This window comes from Oncorhynchus mykiss, chromosome 24 (genome assembly GCF_013265735.2).
Source record: "Oncorhynchus mykiss isolate Arlee chromosome 24, USDA_OmykA_1.1, whole genome shotgun sequence".
NCBI classification, from domain to species: Eukaryota; Metazoa; Chordata; class Actinopteri; order Salmoniformes; family Salmonidae; genus Oncorhynchus; species Oncorhynchus mykiss.
Window position 1 is genome coordinate 14,270,982 of NC_048588.1, and position 20,812 is coordinate 14,291,793.

A 20,812-nucleotide genomic window follows, 5' to 3' on the forward strand; every position below is an offset into this window, starting at 1 on the left:
TATAATCCCTTAGAGTGGCCTAATGGTAAAGCCATAATCCTCATGGGGAGACACAGGGACTACAGGAGTACTGAGCTGCTGCTAATCCAGTGCTATTCTCTCACAGACCCGGGCTGCCTCCCAAATGTCACCCTATTTCAATGGGCTCTGGTCAAAAGTAGTGCACTATGCTTGGAATAGGGTGTCATTTGGGATGCAATACTGAAGTCAGTCACTCCAGAGCAGGGACTATCAAGGCTGCTGTAGTCAGTTGACTAGATTAGATAATGTACTATCTGCACTGTAGGCCTACTATATACAGTACCAGTCAAAAGTTCGGACACACCTACTCATTCAAGGGTTTTTCTTTATTTTACTGTTTTCTACATTGTAGAAAACTAGTGAAGACATCAAAACTACAACTGGAAACACATATGGAATCATGTAGTGACCAAGAAAGAGTTAAACAAATGAACATATATATTTTAAATTCTTCAAAGTAGCCACCCTTTGCCTTGATGACAGCTTTGCACACTCTTGGCATTCTCTCAACCAGTTCCATGAGGTAGTAACCTGGAAACCAATAAAAAGAAGAGACTTGCTTGGGCCAAGAAACACGAGCAATGGATATTAGACTGGTGGAAATTTGCCATTTGGTCTGATGAGTCCAAATTTGAGATTTTTGGTTCCAACCTCGGTGTCTTTGTGAGACGCAGAGTAGGTGAATGGATGATCTCTGCATGTGTGGTTCCCACAAAGAAGCATGGAGGAGGAGGTGTGTGTTGGTGTGGGGGTGCTTTGCTGGTGACACTGTCAGTGATTTATTTAGAATTCAAAGCACACTTAACCAGCATGGCTACCACAGCATTCTGCAGCGATACGCCATCCCATCTGGTTTGGGCTTAGTGGGACTATCATTTGTTTTTCAACAGGACAATGACCCAATATACCTACAGGCTGTGTGAGGGCTATTTGTCCAAGAAGTGATGGAATGCTGCATCAGATGACCTGGCCTTCGCAATCACCCGACCTCAACCCAATTGAGATGGTTTGGGATGTGTTGGACCGCAGAGTGAAGGAAAAGCAGCCAACAAGTGCTCAGCATATGGGGAACTCCAAGACTTTTGAAAAAGCATTCCAGGTGAAGTTGGTTGAGAGAATGCCAAGAGTGTGCAAAGCAGTCATCAAGGCAAAGGGTGGCTACTTTGAAGAATCTAAAATATATTTGGATTTGTATAACACTTTTTTGGTTATTTCATAGTTTTGATCTCTTCACTATTATTCTACAATGTATAAAATAGTATACAATTAAGAAAAACCCTTGAACAAGTAGGTGTGTCCAAACTTGACTGGTACTATATATACTGTACATATGTGCTGTACCTCAAACTCAGCGTGTTTATGGACGTCTTCTGCTCTCTGTCTGTTGAGGATGAACTCTGCCTCGTTGGCAACACGCACGATGTGGTCCTTCATAGCATGACACAGCAATCTGGAAGAGACAGACAGAATACTAGTTAGTCAGTCAGTTAACACATCTATGTGGTCCTTCATAGCATGACACAACAACCTGAAAACACACAGACACATAGACAGACAGACCCCCCCCCCCCCCCCCCCCCCCCAGGCTTCTATGTGGAGATTTTATGCCATTTTACACCCAATTAGGTCTGCTTTGCTTTAATTACAGAGCTTCTGATACCCTCTTCTGCATCCCAAATGACAACCTATTTCAATAATAGCACTAGTCAAAAGTAGTGCACTACCTAGGTAATAGGGTGCCATTTTGGAAGTATCCTCTGTCTCAGGGAGAGGCCTCATAGAACTGCAGTCATCAGATTAGTGTTGACAAGCTTTTAACTACAACTACACTCTGAGTCCTGAACAATTCTCCCTCTCCTCGTTTAGACGTTAATGTTCTCAACTAGGATTGTAGTTAGTTGGTTAGCTGGTTATCTTAGCAAGTTTATTAGCTGATAGGTTAGAGAGAAATACAGGACAGTTTGGTTAGCTGTTCGGTTATCGCTCAGAAGACTGCAGATGGCTGATATGCTGGTTGGTTAGAGATAGCAGGTCTCTGTCCCAAACCCTGTTCCCTATATAGTGCACTACTTTTGACCAGAACCCTGTTAAAAAGTAGTGCACTACATAAGTAATAGGGTTTCATTTGGGATGCAGTTCAGGTGTCCACAGTACAGAGATAGTGGTAGTGTAGGAGAGATGAGATCTGCCAGCAGCACCCTGGACAGCGCCGTGTGACAGAGTGGTAGAGTGGCAGTGTAACGGAGTGACAGAGCGGCCAGGCCACAACTGAGTAAGGCTCTTTATCCAGGCCCAACATGGGGACAGGGGAGGTGCCAGGGAGGGCTAAGACAGGGATGGGTTGGGCACAGTGAGGCTGCACTGGGATATAGTGCTGGGCCTGGGGTATAGGGCTGGACTTGGGGCATAAGGCTGATGCTGGGCAGTTTGGATGTAAGAGGGTTACACAGATGGGTCACCAGATGGACATGGAGGCTGATCTGTTCTATAACACCCTGCCTGATCTGAACATGCCACACTCACAGAGGGGGGGGGGGGGGGGGGGGGGGTGAGGAATACACAGACAGAGGGATACACTATCTTGTTTATATTGTTGCGTCACACTGCCATACCAATTGTATTTACCTTAACCCCTATAGAGCACACTGCAGTACACAGTACAGCACCCCACACTCTAGGAGCTGGCAGCTTACTGCTAATCTACTGCTGCCACTGAACCTAACAACCTGCCCAGAGCTGGTGTGTGTGTGTATGTGTGGTGTGTGTACCGGAAATCCACAAAAGTCCACACAAGGATAGTAAAACAAGGAAAATTCTCCCTCATGGGGACATTTCCCAGCTATTTTAGGCTTAGGGGTTAGGCTTAGGGCTAGGGTTACAATTAGGGTTAGGGGTAATGGTTAGGGCTAGGGTTACAATTAGGGTTAGGGGTAATGGTTAGGGCTAGGGTTACAATTAGGGTTAGGGGTAATGGTTAGGGCTAGGGTTACAATTAGGGTTAGGGGTAATGGTTAGGGCTAGGGTTACAATTAGGGTTAGGGGTAATGGTTAGGGCTAGGGTTACAATTAGGGTTAGGGGTAATGGTTAGGGCTAGGGTTACAATTAGGGTTAGGGGTAATGGTTAGGGCTAGGGTTATAATTAGGGTTAGGGGTAGGGTTAGGGTTAGGGTTAGGGTTACAATTAGGGTTAGGGTTAGGGTTAGGGTTACAATTAGGGTTAGGGGTAATGGTTAGGGCTAGGGTTAGGGTTAGGGGTAATGGTTAGGGTTAGGGTTAGGGTTAGGGGTAATGGTTAGGCTTACAATTAGGGTTAGGGGTAATGGTTAGGGTTAGGGTTAGGGTTAGGGGTAATGGTTAGGGTTAGGGTTACAATTAGGGTTAGGGGTAATGGTTAGGGCTAGGGTTACAATTAGGGTTAGGGGTAATGGTTAGGGCTAGGGTTAGGGTTAGGGGTAATGGTTAGGGTTAGGGTTAGGGGTAATGGTTAGGGTTAGGGTTAGGGGTAATGGTTAGGGTTAGGGGTAATGGTTAGGGCTAGGGTTACAATTAGGGTTAGGGGTAATGGTTAGGGCTAGGGTTACAATTAGGGTTAGGGGTAATGGTTAGGGCTAGGGTTAGGGTTAGGGGTAATGGTTAGGGTTAGGGTTAGGGGTAATGGTTAGGGTTAGGGTTAGGGGTAATGGTTAGGGTTAGGGGTAATGGTTAGGGTTAGGGTTAGGGTTAGGGGTAATGGTTAGGGTTAGGGTTAGGGGTAATGGTTAGGGTTAGGGTTAGGGTTAGGGGTAATGGTTAGGGTTAGGGTTAGGGTTAGGGGTAATGGTTAGGGGTCAGAAAAAATACAATTTTGAATGGACATTTTTCATTTTAGGTCCCCACAAGGATAGTAAAACATATGGTGTGTGTGTGTGTGTGTCCTTGTGTCCATGTCTGTGTGTGTGTGTGTGTGTGTGTGTGTGTGTGTGTGTGTGTGTGTGTGTGTGTGTGTGTGTGTGTGTGTGTGTGTGTGTGCGCGCGCGCGCGGGTGCTTGCATGCGAGTGTGTGAATATGATACCTACCTTCCCTCATTGATGAGCTCAATGAAGGCAAGGCCTGCATTTTTCTGGATCGAGTTCTGCCACTCCTGAGACAGGAGGAGGAGAGGAGAAGAACATAGAAAGAGGAGAGGAGGAACGTTGGATAGTTAGTCACATATACTGGCTCCATGGCTGTATGTCAGACAAAGCCTTCCACAAGGTCCAGTGAGGTGACCTTTTCAAGACGCTGGAGAGATTCAGCTTTGGCAAAAACGTTTTGACTTGGATTAGGATGCTATATTGTTCTCTGATAGCTTGGGTGTGTACTAACAACACCTACTTCAAATACAGAGACAGGGCTGTCTGCTCTTTCATTTGCTATTCAAACTCAGTCTGTAAACAGTTAAAGACATAAAAACCCACAGTTTATAACATTCTAATCAGCGCTACTAGGCGGTGGCTATAAAAACATATCAACGGGCAAATTTGCAATAAAAATCATAGGCAGGCAATAAAATAACAATAACATAGTGATAAAAAACTATTATGGAACACTTTGCCCTGAAAGCTTCACAAATCAGAAAAATATTTTCAAAACCAAAAAAACATGTACAATAAAAACAGTCATGGTAATAATAATCTACAGAGTCGATGATAAATAAATGGATCTCTCTGCATGGCTAGTCTCCACTGCAATTCAAATGGCCATCGCACATTCAATTGTTTCCTTACTTTAATTAGAAGCTAAGAAGGCATCAAGGTCATTGAATCCTTTCAAAGAGAAGTGCGGGCTATAAAAAGCTGAATCTCTGCCCGGCATGTGAGCTTGCCTCTTTTCTTCGTATGCGTCCTAAATGGCATTCTATGCACTCCTTTGATCAGTCCTATGGACCCTAGTCAAAAGTAGTGCACTACATAGGGAATATGGTGGCATTTGGGACGAGACCTCTATGAACAGATCAGTAAACACAGGAGAGATGTAATTGGGGATGAAACTGTATCCTCAGCCTTAAATACAGCCATTTCCTCTGTCTGCACACTGACAGATGACTGAGGAGAGGAGAGCCATCTACAGCAGTGTGGAGCCGGATCCGAGAGTGGCTGCGGCCCCGGGGCACCCCCCACCCTCTCCCCAGCACCATCACTACCCGGTCTGGGAATGATTAAAAAGCCGTTTGGGAGCGGAGGAGAGGGCCTTGCACTGTGGGAACCTCACTCACTGAGGAGCAAATGAAAGGGAAAACAGAGGAGGCCACAGTTCAAAATAGAAAGAGAATAGAGAAGGAATATAGAAGGGGAAAAGGTTCCCAGTTTTCAATGCTAGCCAAGTGTCAGGTGTAAAACCAACTGAATCTCACGCATAGACGAGGCTAACAAATGAGATTGTGCATCTCAGAAACGGTATTAACAACAGATTGCCAAATAGTGTAAAATAGTGTGGGACAGACTGCACCAGGCTAGAGAACACAGTTCCACCTCACACAGTCACCTTAAGTGAGAGAGACGGCACTGATATGCTGGGCATCTGGTCTCCACATGATTTATCCTGACCTCTATCTCTCTCTCTCTCTCTCTCTCTCTCTGCTACAGTATCCGCTCCACAATAGGCTGTTACTGATTTGGACAGGGCTCATGTTCGGCCAGTCTTCTGAGGATCTGTTCGCACCGCACTCACGTGACAAAAATATATATTCGGAAACCAAAGCAGATGTCTCATGCAGCGCCAGGAGAGTGACATCAGGTAGGAGGGGGAAAACTCAGCCTGAACCTCTATCTTGTCTAACTGAGTTACAGTACAGTAAACTCTCTGGTTACCGTTACAGATGTTTTCATCCCCGGAGTTTTTTTCTTCTTCTGTGCAGCAGGGCTCTAAAGGGGCTGTGCTGTGATTGCAGGGATTTCAGGAAAGCCCATTGTTGCCTGTTTGAAGAGAATTAGGCCTGACATGCTTCTCCAGGAGGAAGCAACATGATCCTTCATGTAGATGCAGAGAAAAATAACTCAGAACCTCTGTCTATGGGCTGACCTGCAACAGAATCCAGAATATCTAGCTATGGGCTGACCTGCAACAGAATCCAGAATATCTAGCTATGGGCTGACCTGCAACAGAATCCAGAATATCTAGCTATGGGCTGACCTGCAGCAGAATCCAGAATATCTAGCTATGGGCTGACCTGCAACAGAATCCAGAATATCTAGCTATGGGCTGACCTGCAACAGAATCCAGAATATCTAGCTATGGGCTGACCTGCAACAGAATCCAGAATATCTAGCTATGGGCTGACCTGCAGCAGAATCCAGAATATCTAGCTATGGGCTGACCTGCAGCAGAATCCAGAATATCTAGCTATGGGCTGACCTGCAGCAGAATCCAGAATATCTAGCTATGGGCTGACCTGCAACAGAATCCAGAATATCTAGCTATGGGCTGACCTGCAGCAGAATCCAGAATATCTAGCTATGGGCTGACCTGCAACAGAATCAAGAATATCTAGCTATGGGCTGACCTGCAGCAGAATCCAGAATATCTAGCTATGGGCTGACCTGCAGCAGAATCCAGAATATCTAGCTATGGGCTGACCTGCAACAGAATCCAGAATATCTAGCTATGGGCTGACCTGCAACAGAATCCAGAATATCTAGCTATGGGCTGACCTGCAGCCAGGGGAGGGGGGGTGGCTCAGGAGCTCAGATAAGACAAGCTTACAATCTGTGGTGTCTGGGAGTGTTTAACCTAGGAAGATTATCCTATTGGTTAAGGGGTCCTGAATTTCATTGTTTTAAACTGTTACACACAAGCCTCTTGTTCCTCTGCAGCCCTACATACAGCCCCAACATCAGTAGGCGACAGGCAGACAACAGTACTGTGGCGTCTCAATCCAGGCTGTCAGAGTGAGGCTGTAGTCTTTTATCTGCTCTGCTCTCCACATCTGGAGGCTCTCTGTCAGTAAATCTCCCGGGCTCCACTGCAGATCCCCTGTGTGTTTAAGCTGTTACAAGAAACAGAGCTGTTTGACCTTCTCATTCACCAGGCCGTCTGTGAAGAGACACACAGTCTGCTGCCCGTCCAAGCCCCCTACAGCCCCAGCCACACACTGCCTTGTCCCAGCCCCATACAGTCTCAGCTCCATACAGCCTTTTCCTAGCTCCATACAGCCTTGTTCCAGCCCCATACAGCCTTGTCCCAGCCCCATACAGCCTTGGCCTAGCCCCATACAGTTCCAGCTCCATACAGCCTTTTCCTAGCTCCATACAGCCTTGTCCCAGCCCCATACAGCCTTGTCCCAGCCCCATACAGCCTTGTCCCAGCCCCATACAGCATTGTCCTAGCCCCATACAGTTCCAGCTCCATACAGCCTTGTCCCAGCCCCATACAGCCCTGTCCTAGCCCCATACAGTTCCAGCTCCATACAGCCTTGTCCTAGCTCCATACAGCCCCAGCTCCATGCTGCATTGTCCTAGCCCCATACAGTCCCAGCTCCATACAGCCTTGTCCATGCCCCATACAGCATTTTGTGCTAGCCCCATATAGCCTTGTCCTAGCCCCATACAGCCCGGTCCTAGCCCCACACAGTCCCAGCTCCATACAGCCTTGTCCTAGCTCCATACAGTCCCAGCTCCATACAGCCTGGTCCTAGCCCCATACAGCCTTGTCCTAGCCCCATACAGCCCGGTCCTAGCCCCACACAGTCCCAGCTCCATACAGCCTTGTCCTAGCCCCACACAGTCCCAGCTCCATACAGCCTTGTCCTAGCTCCATACAGTCCCAGCTCCATACAGCCTTGTCCTAGCTCCATACAGTCCCAGCTCCATACAGCCTTGTCCTAGCCCCATTCAGCCCCAGCTCCATACAGCCTGGTCCTAGCCCCATACAGCCTTGTCCTAGCCCATCTCCATACAGCCTTGTCCTAGCCCCATACAGTCCCAGTCCCATACAGCCTTGTCCATACTCCCTACAGCATTGTCCTAGCCCCATTCAGCATTGTCCTAGCCCCATTTAGCCCAGCTCCATACAGCCTGGTCCTAGCCCCATACAGCCTTGTCCTAGCCACATACAGCCCCATCTCCATACAGCCTTGTCCAAGCCCCATACAGTCCCAGTCCCATACAGCCTTGTCCATACCCCCTACAGCCTTCTCCTAGCCCCATACAGCCCCATCTCCATACAGCCTTGTCCTAGTCCCATACAGTCCCATACAGCCCTGTCCATACCCCCTACAGCATTGTCCTAGCCCCATACAGCATTGTCCTAGCCCCATTCAGCCTTGTCCTAGCCCCATTCAGCATTGTCCTAGCCCCATTCAGCCTTGTCCTAGCCCCATTCAGCATTGTCCTAGCCACATTCAGCCTTGTCCTAGCCCCATATAGTCCCAGCTCCATTTCAGCCTTGTCCTAGCTCTGTACAGCCCTAGCTCTATACAGCCTTGTCCCAGCCCCATACAGCCTTGTCCTAGCTCCATACAGTCTTGTCCCAGCCCCATACAGCCTTGTCCTAACCCCATTCAGCCTTGTTTTAGCTCCATACAGCCTTGCCCCAATCCCAGCTCCATACAGCCTTGCCCAAGCCCCATGCAGCCCCAGCCCCATACTGCCTTGTCCATGCCCCATACAGCCTTGTCCTAGCCCCATACAACCTTGTCCTAGCCCCATACAGCCTTGTCCTAGCCCCATACAGCCGTGTCCTCACCCCATACAGCCTTGGCCTCGCTCCTTACAGCCTTGTCCTCGCTCCATACAGCCTTGACCTAGGCCCATACAGGAAAGTAACTACTGATGGAATCAGATCAGGATTAACCAGTTTCACTGTGCCCATCCCTGCCAGTGCTGCTGGATAAAGCTAGCTGTGGTTCCAACTCAGGCCAAGCAGATCCACTTTCAGCCTCTCTGACTGGTCGATATCTCAGGCTGGGTTTCATCCCAGGAGTCCCTAATGGCAGGAACTATTGGAGCCACAGTAATACTATCTGTGTCTGCGGTGGGGGGAACAGGGGGGTGGTGACTTTGTGAGAGGGGGGGGGGGGGGGGGGGGGGCACGGCTCTCTGACACTCCCAGACCTCAGTAGTCCAGGAGCTGGGAAAAGAGGGTAGACATCCCAGAGCAACAGTGCTAGGTTAGCCTACAGAAAGACAGACCGCCAGAAGAGAGAAAGACTCAGGGAACATTCCCTCAGAAACTTCAAAAGAACAGCAGTAACAGCGTGATTCACTACTGCAAGGCTCAGGCGGTTGTGTGAGTAGACAGAGAGGAATGCTCCTTAATCTCAGACCTCTAATAACAGATGCATGGGTATGTATGGGAGCTGACGGGCTGACTGGCTCCATACTGCAGGATTGGCCGGCTGCGCCACTGCAGGGGCCCTGGGCTCTGGACAATGTGCCTCCTACTGCAGCCTCCATCCCTGCAGACTGGATACTCAGCGAGAGAGGCACCACCTAATGCCTTCCTTATGGACTGACTGACTGGCCCTGCAGAGAGAAGGTATGTTAACTATCTCCTGTTCTGTTCTTACTGCTACATTGGGACGATGACCCTTTGAGACATAAGAGACTTAACCAATGATTCATGTAGACACTAGATGGCTGATAGGGGGTGATGTCTTGGCACTCCCCCAACATTGTAAAAAACATTTTGGAAGCTATAGAAATGCATGTATTAATGTCTACATTCATTTTGAAACATGTATTCTAATACAGACACCTTAATGCATACTTTAAATTATATTATGTGAGCTAAAAATACAAGTAAAATGAAAAATATATTAAAACAATTCCTTAAAGTATACTTTTTTTAGATTGCTAATGTTAATGTCCCCACCGCAAGAACACAAAAATACTTAAACACATGTAATTTGTCCTTGAAACATTTATCTGAAATACTGTAGAATTCCATTCATTCCTAAAGAGGACAGCTCTACTGGGGAGTTCTAATATTGCCGATCGGTGGTTTCAAAGCCTCTCAGTGGCCAATACATAGCATTAACAATCCAGAGTTTATATACAGTGCCTTTACAAAGAATTGAGACCCATTGACTTTTTCCACAGTTTGTTGTTACAGCTAAAATGTATTACATTTAGATTTTCTGCCAAAGTGGAATTTTGTTTGTAGGAAATGTTAGATTCTTTTTAATTAAAAGCTGAAATGTCTTGAGTCAATGAGTGTTCAACCCCTTTGTTACGGCAAGCCTAATTTAGATCAGGAGTAAAAATGTCCGATAAGAGTGGTTAACATCCTTTTTGTATGACTGCCCCATCTCTGTACACACATACAGATTATAAGGTCCCTTAGTCCAGTAGTGAGTTCAGCTCATGTCACCGGGTTGACCTTAAAATGAGGGACAGGTTGTTTATTTTTCTTAAAATGAATCACTAATCACATTCAATAAATGATCATCTTCAGAAATGACTTTGTCAAAGTAACAAAATAATGATGGCTTTTACAGTGACGGTGAGAACCTGGGGTTCAGTGGGTTAAAATCTTGCTAGAAATCACAGAGTGCACAGAAGGAATTTTGGCACAGATTCATTGAGTTTTCAATGTGGTCTATATTAAAGGGCACGTCATTTCATATAACAGGCTTTTAAAATGGAATATTGGTGATCTCTACTTAAAAGGGAGGCAAAAGGGACTCATGTCGTGCCACGACCCAGAGACCTGGAGCTGGAAGCAGCCTCACCTTTATAGTCCATTACAGGGAGCAGAGGTGTGGAGGTGAGAGGGAGACGAAAAAAGGAGGACAGAAGAGATAGAGAAGAGAGAATGGAGGGAGTGGGGGGAAGAGAGGGATGTGTGAGGAGGTAGGAAGAAGCAGAGAGGGAGAGAAAATGAGGGATATGTGAGGAGAAAGCGAGAATCTCACCTGAGAGCAGAGCAACATGACCAGTTCCACGACAGAGGTGCTGGATTTCATACACACCAGACCTGGAGGGAAGACAGAACAGAGAGTTAGAAGCAGAGTTGTCATACACCTCACCAATGACATGTGGGAGGGGCTAACATTGTAGTCACTACCAGAGAAGAAGACACTCTGGAGGAATCATTATGGGCTGGTGGGGCCAGGGCTCGTTGGCATGGTTACATGAAGACGTCAGTCAGTGTGATTGACAGCATGAGTCGACAACCAGGGATGAGATGTCAACATGTTGATAAACACACAGACAGACCATCTCAGGGATGTCAAACATCTCTTCCGTTTTACCGTTGATGCAAAGAAAGAGCTTGCATGAATCAGAAATGGTAAATTACCTAACATGTTACAACAATGAAAACATTTAGCTGCCTGAAACCACTGAGATAGCGACAAAGTGACAAAGAGTGTGTCCCAAATGGCACCCTATTCACTCTGCAATGCACTACGTTGACAAGAGCCCTATTGGCTTTGATCAAAAGCAGTGCATTACATAGGAAATATGGTGCTATTTTGGATGGAGACAAAGTAGACTATAGTATAATGTGAAGAGTGTGAATCTTCCTCCTGTTCTTGCACAGCACTGACACGGTCTGAGACTGAGACTGTTGTAAACAGGGGATGTGACCCTCTCTAGTTCACAGACAGCTACATACAGTGCCTTGCGAAAGTATTCGGCCCCCTTGAACTTTGCGACCTTTTGCCATATTTCAGGCTTCAAACATAAAGATATAAAACTGTAACAACAACAAGTGGGACACAATCATGAAGTGGAACGACATTTATTGGATATTTCAAACTTTTTTAACAAATCAAAAACTGAAAAATTGGGCGTGCAAAATTATTCAGCCCCCTTAAGTTAATACTTTGTAGCGCCACCTTTTGCTGCGATTACAGCTGTAAGTCGCTTGGGGTCTCTATCAGTTTTGCACATTGAGAGACAGAAAATCTTTCCCATTCCTCCTTGCAAAACAGCTCGAGCTCAGTGAGGTTGGATGGAGAGCATTTGTGAACAGCAGTTTTCAGTTCTTTCCACAGATTCTCGATTGGATTCAGGTCTGGACTTTGACTTGGCCATTCTAACACCTGAATAGGTTAATTTTTGAACCATTCCATTGTAGATTTTGCTTTATGTTTTGGATCATTGTCTTGTTGGAAGACAAATCTCCGTCCCAGTCTCAGGTCTTTTGCAGACTCCATCAGGTTTTCTTCCAGAATGGTCCTGTATTTGGCTCCATCCATCTTCCCATCAATTTTAACCATCTTCCCTGTCCCTGCTGAAGAAAAGCAGGCCCAAACCATGATGCTGCCACCACCATTATTGACAGTGGGCATGGTGTGTTCAGGGTGATGAGCTGTGTTGCTTTTACGCCAAACATAACGTTTTGCATTGTTGCCAAAAAGTTCCATTTTGGTTTCATCTGACCAGAGCACCTTCTTCCACATGTTTGGTGTGTCTCCCAGGTGGCTTGTGGCAAACTTTAAATTACACTTTTTATGGATATCTTTAAGAAATGGCTTTCTTCTTGCCACTCTTCCATAAAGGCCAGATTTGTGCAATATACGACTGATTGTTGTCCTATGGACAGAGTCTCCCACCTCAGCTGTAGATCTCTGCAGTTCATCCAGAGTGATCATGGGCCTCTTGGCTGCATCTCTGATCAGTCTTCTCCTTGTATGAGCTGAAAGTTTAGAGGGACGGCCAGGTCTTGGTAGATTTGCAGTGGTCTGATACTCCTTCCATTTCAATATTATCGCTTGCACAGTGCTCTTTGGGATGTTTAAAGCTTGGGAAATCTTTTTGTATCCAAATCCGGCTTTAAACTTCTTCACAACAGTATCTCGGACCTGCCTGGTGTGTTCCTTGTTCTTCATGATGCTCTCTGCGCTTTTAACGGACCTCTGAGACTATCACAGTGCAGGTGCATTTATACAGAGACTTGATTACACACAGGTGGATTGTATTTATCATCATTAGTCATTTAGGTCAACATTGGATCATTCAGAGATCCTCACTGAACTTCTGGAGAGAGTTTGCTGCACTGAAAGTAAAGGGGCTGAATAATTTTGCACGCCCAATTTTTCAGTTTTTGATTTGTTAAAAAAGTTTGAAATATCCAATAAATGTTGTTCCACTTCATGATAGTGTCCCACTTGTTGTTGATTCTTCACAAAAAAATACAGTTTTATACCTTTATGTTTGAAGCCTGAAATGTGGCAAAAGGTCGCAAAGTTCAAGGGGGCCGAATACTTTCGCAAGGCACTGTATGTCCTATTACACACACACACACACACACGCACGCACGCACGCACGCACGCACACACACACACACACACACACACACACACACACACACACACACACACACACACACACAGCTAGTCTACCACGGCTGACCTCTTGTTACTGCAATGACCAGTTCTCCCATCACTCAGCTCTCTCTGACACAAGAGGTCAGGTGGTAGGGTGACCCTGGCCCCTAGTGACCCCGGCCCTACTTTGGTATGCTGGCCTAAAGACCATGGACCCTGGCTGTACGCTGGTACACAAACAAAATGTTTTCGATTTAAACAGGGTCTGCCCTTCTGAACAGGCCTTTCCTGTGAGCAGGGCAGGGTTAAATCATTGAAGTGAATGTGGAATTGTCGAGCAGTGTGTTGATGGGTTGGGCAGGGAGGAAGGGGGGTTCATAGAGAGAGGGGGAGGCAGGAAAAGGAGAGGCAGGGGAGAGGAGTGAAGAGGCAGAAAGAGTGGAGGTTGGGGAGGAAGGGGGAAAGAGAGGAGAGGCAGAGAGAGGAGAGGTAGGGGAGGAAGGGGGAAGGAGAGGAGAGGCAGAGAGGGGAGTTATGGGAGGAAGGAGGAAGGAGAGGAGACAGAGAGAGGAGGGGTAGGGGAGGAAAGAGAGAAGACAGAGAGAGGGGAGGTAGGGGAGGAAGGAGTAAGGAGAGGAGACAGAGAGAGGAGAGGTAGGGGAGGAAGGAGGAATGAGAGGAGACAGAGAGAGGAGAGGTAGGGGAGGAAGGAGAGGAGACAGAGAGAGGGGAGTTATGGGAGGAAGGAGGAAGGAGAGGAGACAGAGAGAGGAGGGGTAGGGGAGGAAAGAGAGAAGACAGAGAGAGGGGAGGTAGGGGAGGAAGGAGTAAGGAGAGGAGACAGAGAGAGGAGAGGTAGGGGAGGAAGGAGGAAGGAGAGGAGACAGAGAGAGGAGAGGTAGGGGAGGAAGGAGAGGAGACAGAGAGAGGGGAGTCCATCACAACGACAACTCTGTTCGCCCAGGGGCCTCCCTCTCAACTCCAAGTGCATCATGGGCCAGGGGCCAGGCCAGGGTGGCTGGACATAATTACCACACTGACAACATGTCTAGAGAGGGGGAGAGGAGGGGTGATGAGGAGAGGAGGAGGGGAGATGGGGGTGGGTGAGGGGGCACTCGGGCCGCGACCCCGGGTAATTTGAGTGATGGATGGCTGGTAATTGCTACTAAATGGAGAGACTTTCCACCAGGGCCCTGATTCAGCCTGGGAGGAAAAACAGCCTCTGTTCCTTGGTAAAGGTCTGGGCAAAGCATCTCAAAGTAGGACTGATCCCATCTCTTGTACTATGCTTTATGAATACTGGCTCTGTTGTGTTGATGAAGTGTGTTGTGTTTGCCTGGTCTGTGCTCAGCGGTGAGGTGTGTGTATCTGCCAGCATTCTGACAGATGGACAGGCAGACTGAGTGAAGGGATCAGACAACATTCACACCTGTCAACTCTCCATAATTGTTAATCATGTGTGCGTGTGCGCGTGTGTGCGCATGCGCACGTGTGTGAGTGTGTGTGTGGTAGCCCTCTCTGGGTTATATTACTAGGCATCCAGCAGTGACACAGCAGCCAGTGGACATAAGGAGGGCCAGGAAAGGACAGACAGACTGAGGGATGGATGGCGGGAGGGATTCCACACACAGTTGGAGGAGAAACAAGACATTCTACACAGCACCTGTACCTTCTATGAGTAGCTCTTGGCCATGGCTTCCCAACAGGGTCCTAGAGAGGAACGGTGCAAAGTCCACAAAGATCTCCCTGAGGAGGGGGGCCACCTTCTCCAGAGCACGCTCCAACTTAGTAGTGATACTGTGGAAGAGAACAGAGCAGGGAGATACAGAAAGAGAGAGAGAGGGGGGGGGGGGGGACAGAGAACAGGGAAAGAAACAGGGTTGAGAGAGGGGGGGGGGGTGAAGAGAGAGCGAGAGGATGTCAGAGAGGAGAGGAAGAGACAGAGGCGAGAGGAGAAAGACAACAGTAAACAAATGAGTATAAGGTTGGGTAGGGTTGTGTGGTGAGCAGAGCAGAGTAGAGCCCTCCACCTGGGTTAGTACATGATAGTTAGAACATCCTTTCACACACAGCAGAACACTACTGCGTCCAGGGCTCTAAATCAAATTTAAGAAAACCTAATTGGTAGTACTGGTGCTCCTGATTCAGAAAATAAATCAAAATACTTGGGTGAACTGTTGGAATCATAGAAATACAATGACAATTCTAATTCTATTGTTGGTTTTGTTTGGCATGACAACAAATGAAAAAGGCATGTAAGGAGATATGACGGGCTGACTGGCTCATAAGGCATGTAGGAGTTATTATCTATACCACCACTGTGGGTTGGGGAGTAACGGATTACATGTAAGGGATTATAAAAAACTGGTAAATGTAATCTGTTACGTTACCAGCAAAAGTATTGTAATCTGACTACAGATACTTTTGAAAAACTACATGATTACTTTGAGGATTACTTTTAAATTCAGAAAGAATGGTTGCTCTATTTTCTCAATGATAGTCAAATCAGCATTGAAAAAAGGCGAACGTTTAAGAGACCACTATGACACACCAGGAGGAATAGGCTTTTGTAGGCTACAGTCCAAGCTATGTCTTCCAATAGTGTGACTGCTGTCCGCATCCAAAGATTATCCAACTTGAATAAACGCTTGGAGGTAAGGATGACAGCAGTGGTGTAGTCTACGGTGATACGGATATCACTTATTTTTGAAATCTACATAGCACATTGATGTGAATCAGTGTGATTCTCATTTAGCTATTTGCACCTTGCGGATTGTGGTTGTTGTGGATGGCTGTTCACAAATCTAAATGTGTATTTGAATCCAATAATGTTTGAAATCAAGAAGTTTAAGCTGCCTATCAATCATTGTTTTTGAAACCAGTGGACAGCCAGTCAAAAATGCGCTCTTGCAACAGCTGCATAGTGAGGATCCCAGCCTATGGAACAACAGCTGCATAGTGAGGATCCCAGCCTATGGAACAACAGCTGCATAGTGAGGATCCCAGCCTATGGAACAACAGCTGCATAGTGAGGATCCCAGCCTATGGAACAACAGCTGCATAGTGAGGATCCCAGCCTATGGAACAACAGTTGCATAGTGAGGATCCCAGCCTATGGAACAACAGCTGCATAGTGAGGATCCCAGCCTATGGAACAACCCCAGGTCACACAGCAAAATAAAACTCCAGGTCACACAGCAAAATAAAACTCCAGGTCACACAGCAAAATAAACCAGGTCACACAGCAAAATAAACCTCCAGGTCACACAGCAAAATAAACCTCCAGGTCACACAGCAAAATAAAACTCCAGGTCACACAGCAAAATAAACCAGGTCACACAGCAAAATAAACCTCCAGGTCACACAGCAAAATAAACCTTCAGGTCACACAGCAAAATAAAACTCCAGGTCACACAGCAAAATAAACCTCCAGGTCACACAGCAAAATAAAACTCCAGGCCACACAGCAAAATATTTTGCAGCATATGCAGCCAAATTGGTCACAGTTTAGAGCCGTGACTGTGTCTAGTAGAGGTCTTCACGAGTCCACCCGAACCTAAATACCAGAGACCTGACCTGGGATCTGTGCAGGTTCAAAATGTTATGTTTTCCCTCGGGACTGGGTCGGGTCCAGTTGGATTTTCATTGTGTCTCGGGTCTATGTAACTACAGCTGATAGACCCGAGTGGACCAGCATGGACCCGACCACAGCTCTGTACAGCCTATAGAATATTTATTTATATTAAGGTGGATTTATTGACTTATAGAAGGCCTAGACAACATATTCGTTAACCAGAAGAGCAACTTGGCTGATAAACATATTTTGTTTTGTCACTCAGGTCCAATCTAGACCCGGACCCGTCTAGGTCTGGTTGTTGTCGGATCCATTCGGGTTCAGGTCTCATTGTTCTCGGGTTCGGGTCTGATTGTCTTCGGGTCCAGGTCCAACTTTTTGGACCCGAGAAGACCTCTACAGCCTATTAGTATCTATCTACAACCTGGGAAGGAGTGGGCATGCAACCATACAGGAAGCATGTAAAAGCAGAGAGATACTGCCTTGAGCCTGTTCACTAGTATAGAAACAAATCACAGACAGACAGACAGACAGACAGACAGACAGACAGACAGACAGACAGACAGACAGACAGACAGACAGACAGACAGACAGACAGACAGACAGACAGACAGACAGACAGACAGACAGAGAGAGAGAGAGAGAGAGAGAGAGGCTTGGCCTAGGAGGGACTAGAAGCAAAGTGGCTTCTGCCCCATGGCCTCCTGGGAAGGATATGAAGGTGAAAAGATGAGTGTATCAGTGAGACAGTAACACCTGTGTGAGCAATTTTAAACAGTGCTTGCCTATGACACTGGCCTGCACCTCTGGGGGCCATCTCTGTCTCTGTCTCTGTGTGGCCACGCTGCAGGGACCAACTAAAGACTCTCAGATCCTGGTCCACCTCACAGAGCAACGCACTGAAATACACAGAGATTGCAGCAGTCACTATGACTGAGTCCCAAATGGCACCCTTTATCCCCTTTATAGTGCACTACTTCTGACTAGAACCCATATGTCTATTGTCTACCCAACAAGCTGCATGTGAGTCTGACTGAACTGAAATTAGAGTTCAGTATGATCATACACACAGCTCTACAACCAAGTGAGACACAGACACACGCACAGCTCTGCAACTCGCCACTTCCATCATTGACTCCACAGTTATGGTAAGTGATGTTGGTTACTGCTGCCATGGCAACTGATTTGCAATTTCTTTAGAGGGGGGCAGAAGAGAGTGAGAGTGTGTGTGTGGCTGTGGGACTGGGAGACAGAGAGAGAGGTACTCAGGCTCTCTGCAGCACTAGAGATGCCTGTCACAAACCATTACAGGAGGTGGGGACTAAGAGTTAAGGTCACAGCAGCATCCACACACACACACACGCACACGCACACACACACACACGCACACACACACACACACACACACACACACACACACACACACACACACACACACACACACACACACACACACACAGTTTTCTCTGAATTACCATTCACACAAAACCACAGGCAGTGGTTACATGCTGATAGAGAAAGACATGCACTGTTCAGTGCCTCCAGGTGATATATGTCTGTAGCACTGAAATGCATAATCTCTCTACTACACACACACACACACACACACAGTACTGTCACACCCTGACCCTACCTCATGTTCTCCACTGTGTCTTCAGGCATGGGCGCCACTGGCTGGACAGCAGGCAGGTTCTTACTAGTGGCCCCGTTGACGAAGGATGAGGAAGAGGTGGAGGAAGAGGAGGCTGAGTCTGTAGCTCCTGCAGGGAACAAACACACCAACCAACGTCACACTGGGAGAAGAATGGGAGCAGAAGTATACAACTTTATTATATAACCAAGTACTGTATACAACTATATTATATACCTAAGTATACAACTATACAGTACAGTATAAAACTTCATTAGATAACTAAATATACAACTATATTATATACCCAAGTTCTGTATACAACTATATTATATACCCAAGTATAGTACAGAATACAACTATACAGTACAGTATACAACTCAATTACATAACCAACTATAGAAATACACAGTATACAACTCCATTATACAACTATACATTATAGCATACACTATACAACTATATTATATACCCAAGTACAGAAATATACAGTATACACCTCCATTATATACCCAATTATAAACTGGGTGGTTCGAGCCCTGAATGCTGATTGGCTGACAGCCGTGTTATATCAGACCGTATACCACGGGTATGACAAAACATTTATTTTTACTGCTCTAATTACATTGGTAACCAGTTTTTAATAGCAATAAGTCACCTCTGGGGGTTGTGGTACAGTATATTGCCAATATACCACGGCTAACGGCTATGTCCAGGCACTCCGCATTGTGTCGTGCGGTTGGACAGTCCTTGGCCGTGGTATATTGGCCATATACCACACCCCCTTGGGCCTTATTGCTTAAATATACAACTATACAGTATACACCTATTCTGTATATTATCTACCCAAGGTCTGTTTCAGTTACAGGGCCGACCTATAAGAATGACATCCGCCTTGAACCATTAATTGTAAGTATATGAATGTCTAATGTCCAATTCAATATAACGGTTGTTCAAACACGGTGCATTGTACTGTAGCTACATCTGTGGCATTTCTTTTGAAATATTGGGTTACATGTTTAATAGGATACGATTAAGACGTTTTCCATCCATCATCATTCCAGGTATCACCTGCATGTCCTTGAGTTCATGGGTCACGTTGACAAAAAACATCTACAGAACAGAACTGGTGAAATCATGGGGTCTGAGGGAAGAAGGGAGAGAAGGAGGGAGAGAGAAAAGGAGAGCGAGTAGGAGAAAGAGGGGGTGAGAGAGAAGGGGAGGAGAGAGAGTGAGAAAGAGGGAGGGGGGGTGACAGAGAAGGAGGGAAGGAGGAAGGTAGGGAGAGAAGGTTATAGATGGAAAAGTGGGAAGGAAAGAGAGGGAAGTGGGAGGAGGGGAGAGAGGAGAGCCCCTGGGTTTAACTGAAAGAGAGAGAAGCGAGAGGAGAGGAGAGAAGAGAGCCCCTGGGTTTAACTGAAAGAGAGAGAAGCGGGAGGAGAGGAGAGGAGAGAAGAGAGCCCCTGGGTTTAACTGAAAGAGAGAAAAGTGGGAGGAGGGGAGAGAGGAGAACCCCTGGGTTTAACTGAAAGCACAGTGACACATCTGTCACATTCCTGCTGAGTGGATAGGGACATTTAATAGGTGTTGCAGCTTTAATGGTCTCTGTATTAAGTGGCTTCTTTCGAAGGCTTGCTGCATCATGGGACCCTGGGCTCAATAGCATGGAACAGGGCCTAAGGGGAGAGGACAGTCAAATGGAACCCTATTCCCTATTTAGTGCACTACTTTTGTTCAGGGCCCATTGGAAGCACACTACACAACAACTTCTACTACACTACACTAATTTGGTCTGAACAAATGAAACATAATAAAACAACAAGACCTACCATTTCTCAGAGGTCATTGAATGCATTTCAACCTGACCCGATTGTATTATCCTGCTTTATACAGCACAACCACCACACAGCAGGTCATAGCACTTTATAAACTGGGTGGTTCGAGCCCTGAATGCTGATTGGATGACAGCCATGGTCTATACGACCGTATACCAAGGGTATTACAAAACATGTATTTTTACTGCTCTAATTACGTTGGTAACCAGTTTATAATAGCAGGCACCTCGGGGCCAATATATCACGGCTAAGGGCTGTGTCCAGGCACTCTGCGTTGTGTTGTGTGTAAGAACAGCCCGTAGCCGTGGTATATTGGCCACAGACCCCACCTCCTCTGACCTTATTGCTGAAGTATAGGAAGCCTGGCCCTGTCAGGAGATAGTACAGTAGAGAGTGCCCTCTGGTGCACAGTATGAGTTTATACATTCCACCATTAAACCTCAGTCATCCAGCCGAGAAACAAATAGGTTATGTCCCAAATAGTCCCATATTCTTTATATAGTGCACCACTTTTGACCA

The 20,812-nt window shown here is 46.6% G+C and overlaps 1 protein-coding gene across 6 annotated transcripts in view; it reads right to left on the bottom strand.

The window, feature by feature from the left end:
- LOC110503343 (neurobeachin) overlaps positions 1-20,812 on the bottom strand; it is a 330,014-nt gene that overhangs the window by 199,196 nt on the left and 110,006 nt on the right. For 3 of the 6 annotated variants that reach the window (XM_036961698.1, XM_036961700.1, XM_036961699.1), the window contains exons 34-39: positions 18,462-18,588; positions 17,614-17,727; positions 14,924-15,051; positions 10,894-10,955; positions 4,079-4,143; positions 1,363-1,471 (exon numbers count right to left, since the gene is read on the bottom strand). In XM_036961698.1, coding sequence (XP_036817593.1) covers positions 1,363-1,471; positions 4,079-4,143; positions 10,894-10,955; positions 14,924-15,051; positions 17,614-17,727; positions 18,462-18,588 — 605 coding nt within the window. The remainder of the gene's footprint in view (positions 1-1,362; positions 1,472-4,078; positions 4,144-10,893; positions 10,956-14,923; positions 15,052-17,613; positions 17,728-18,461; positions 18,589-20,812) is intronic. The other 3 variants (XM_036961703.1, XM_036961702.1, XM_036961701.1) reach the window with 1 other exon arrangement.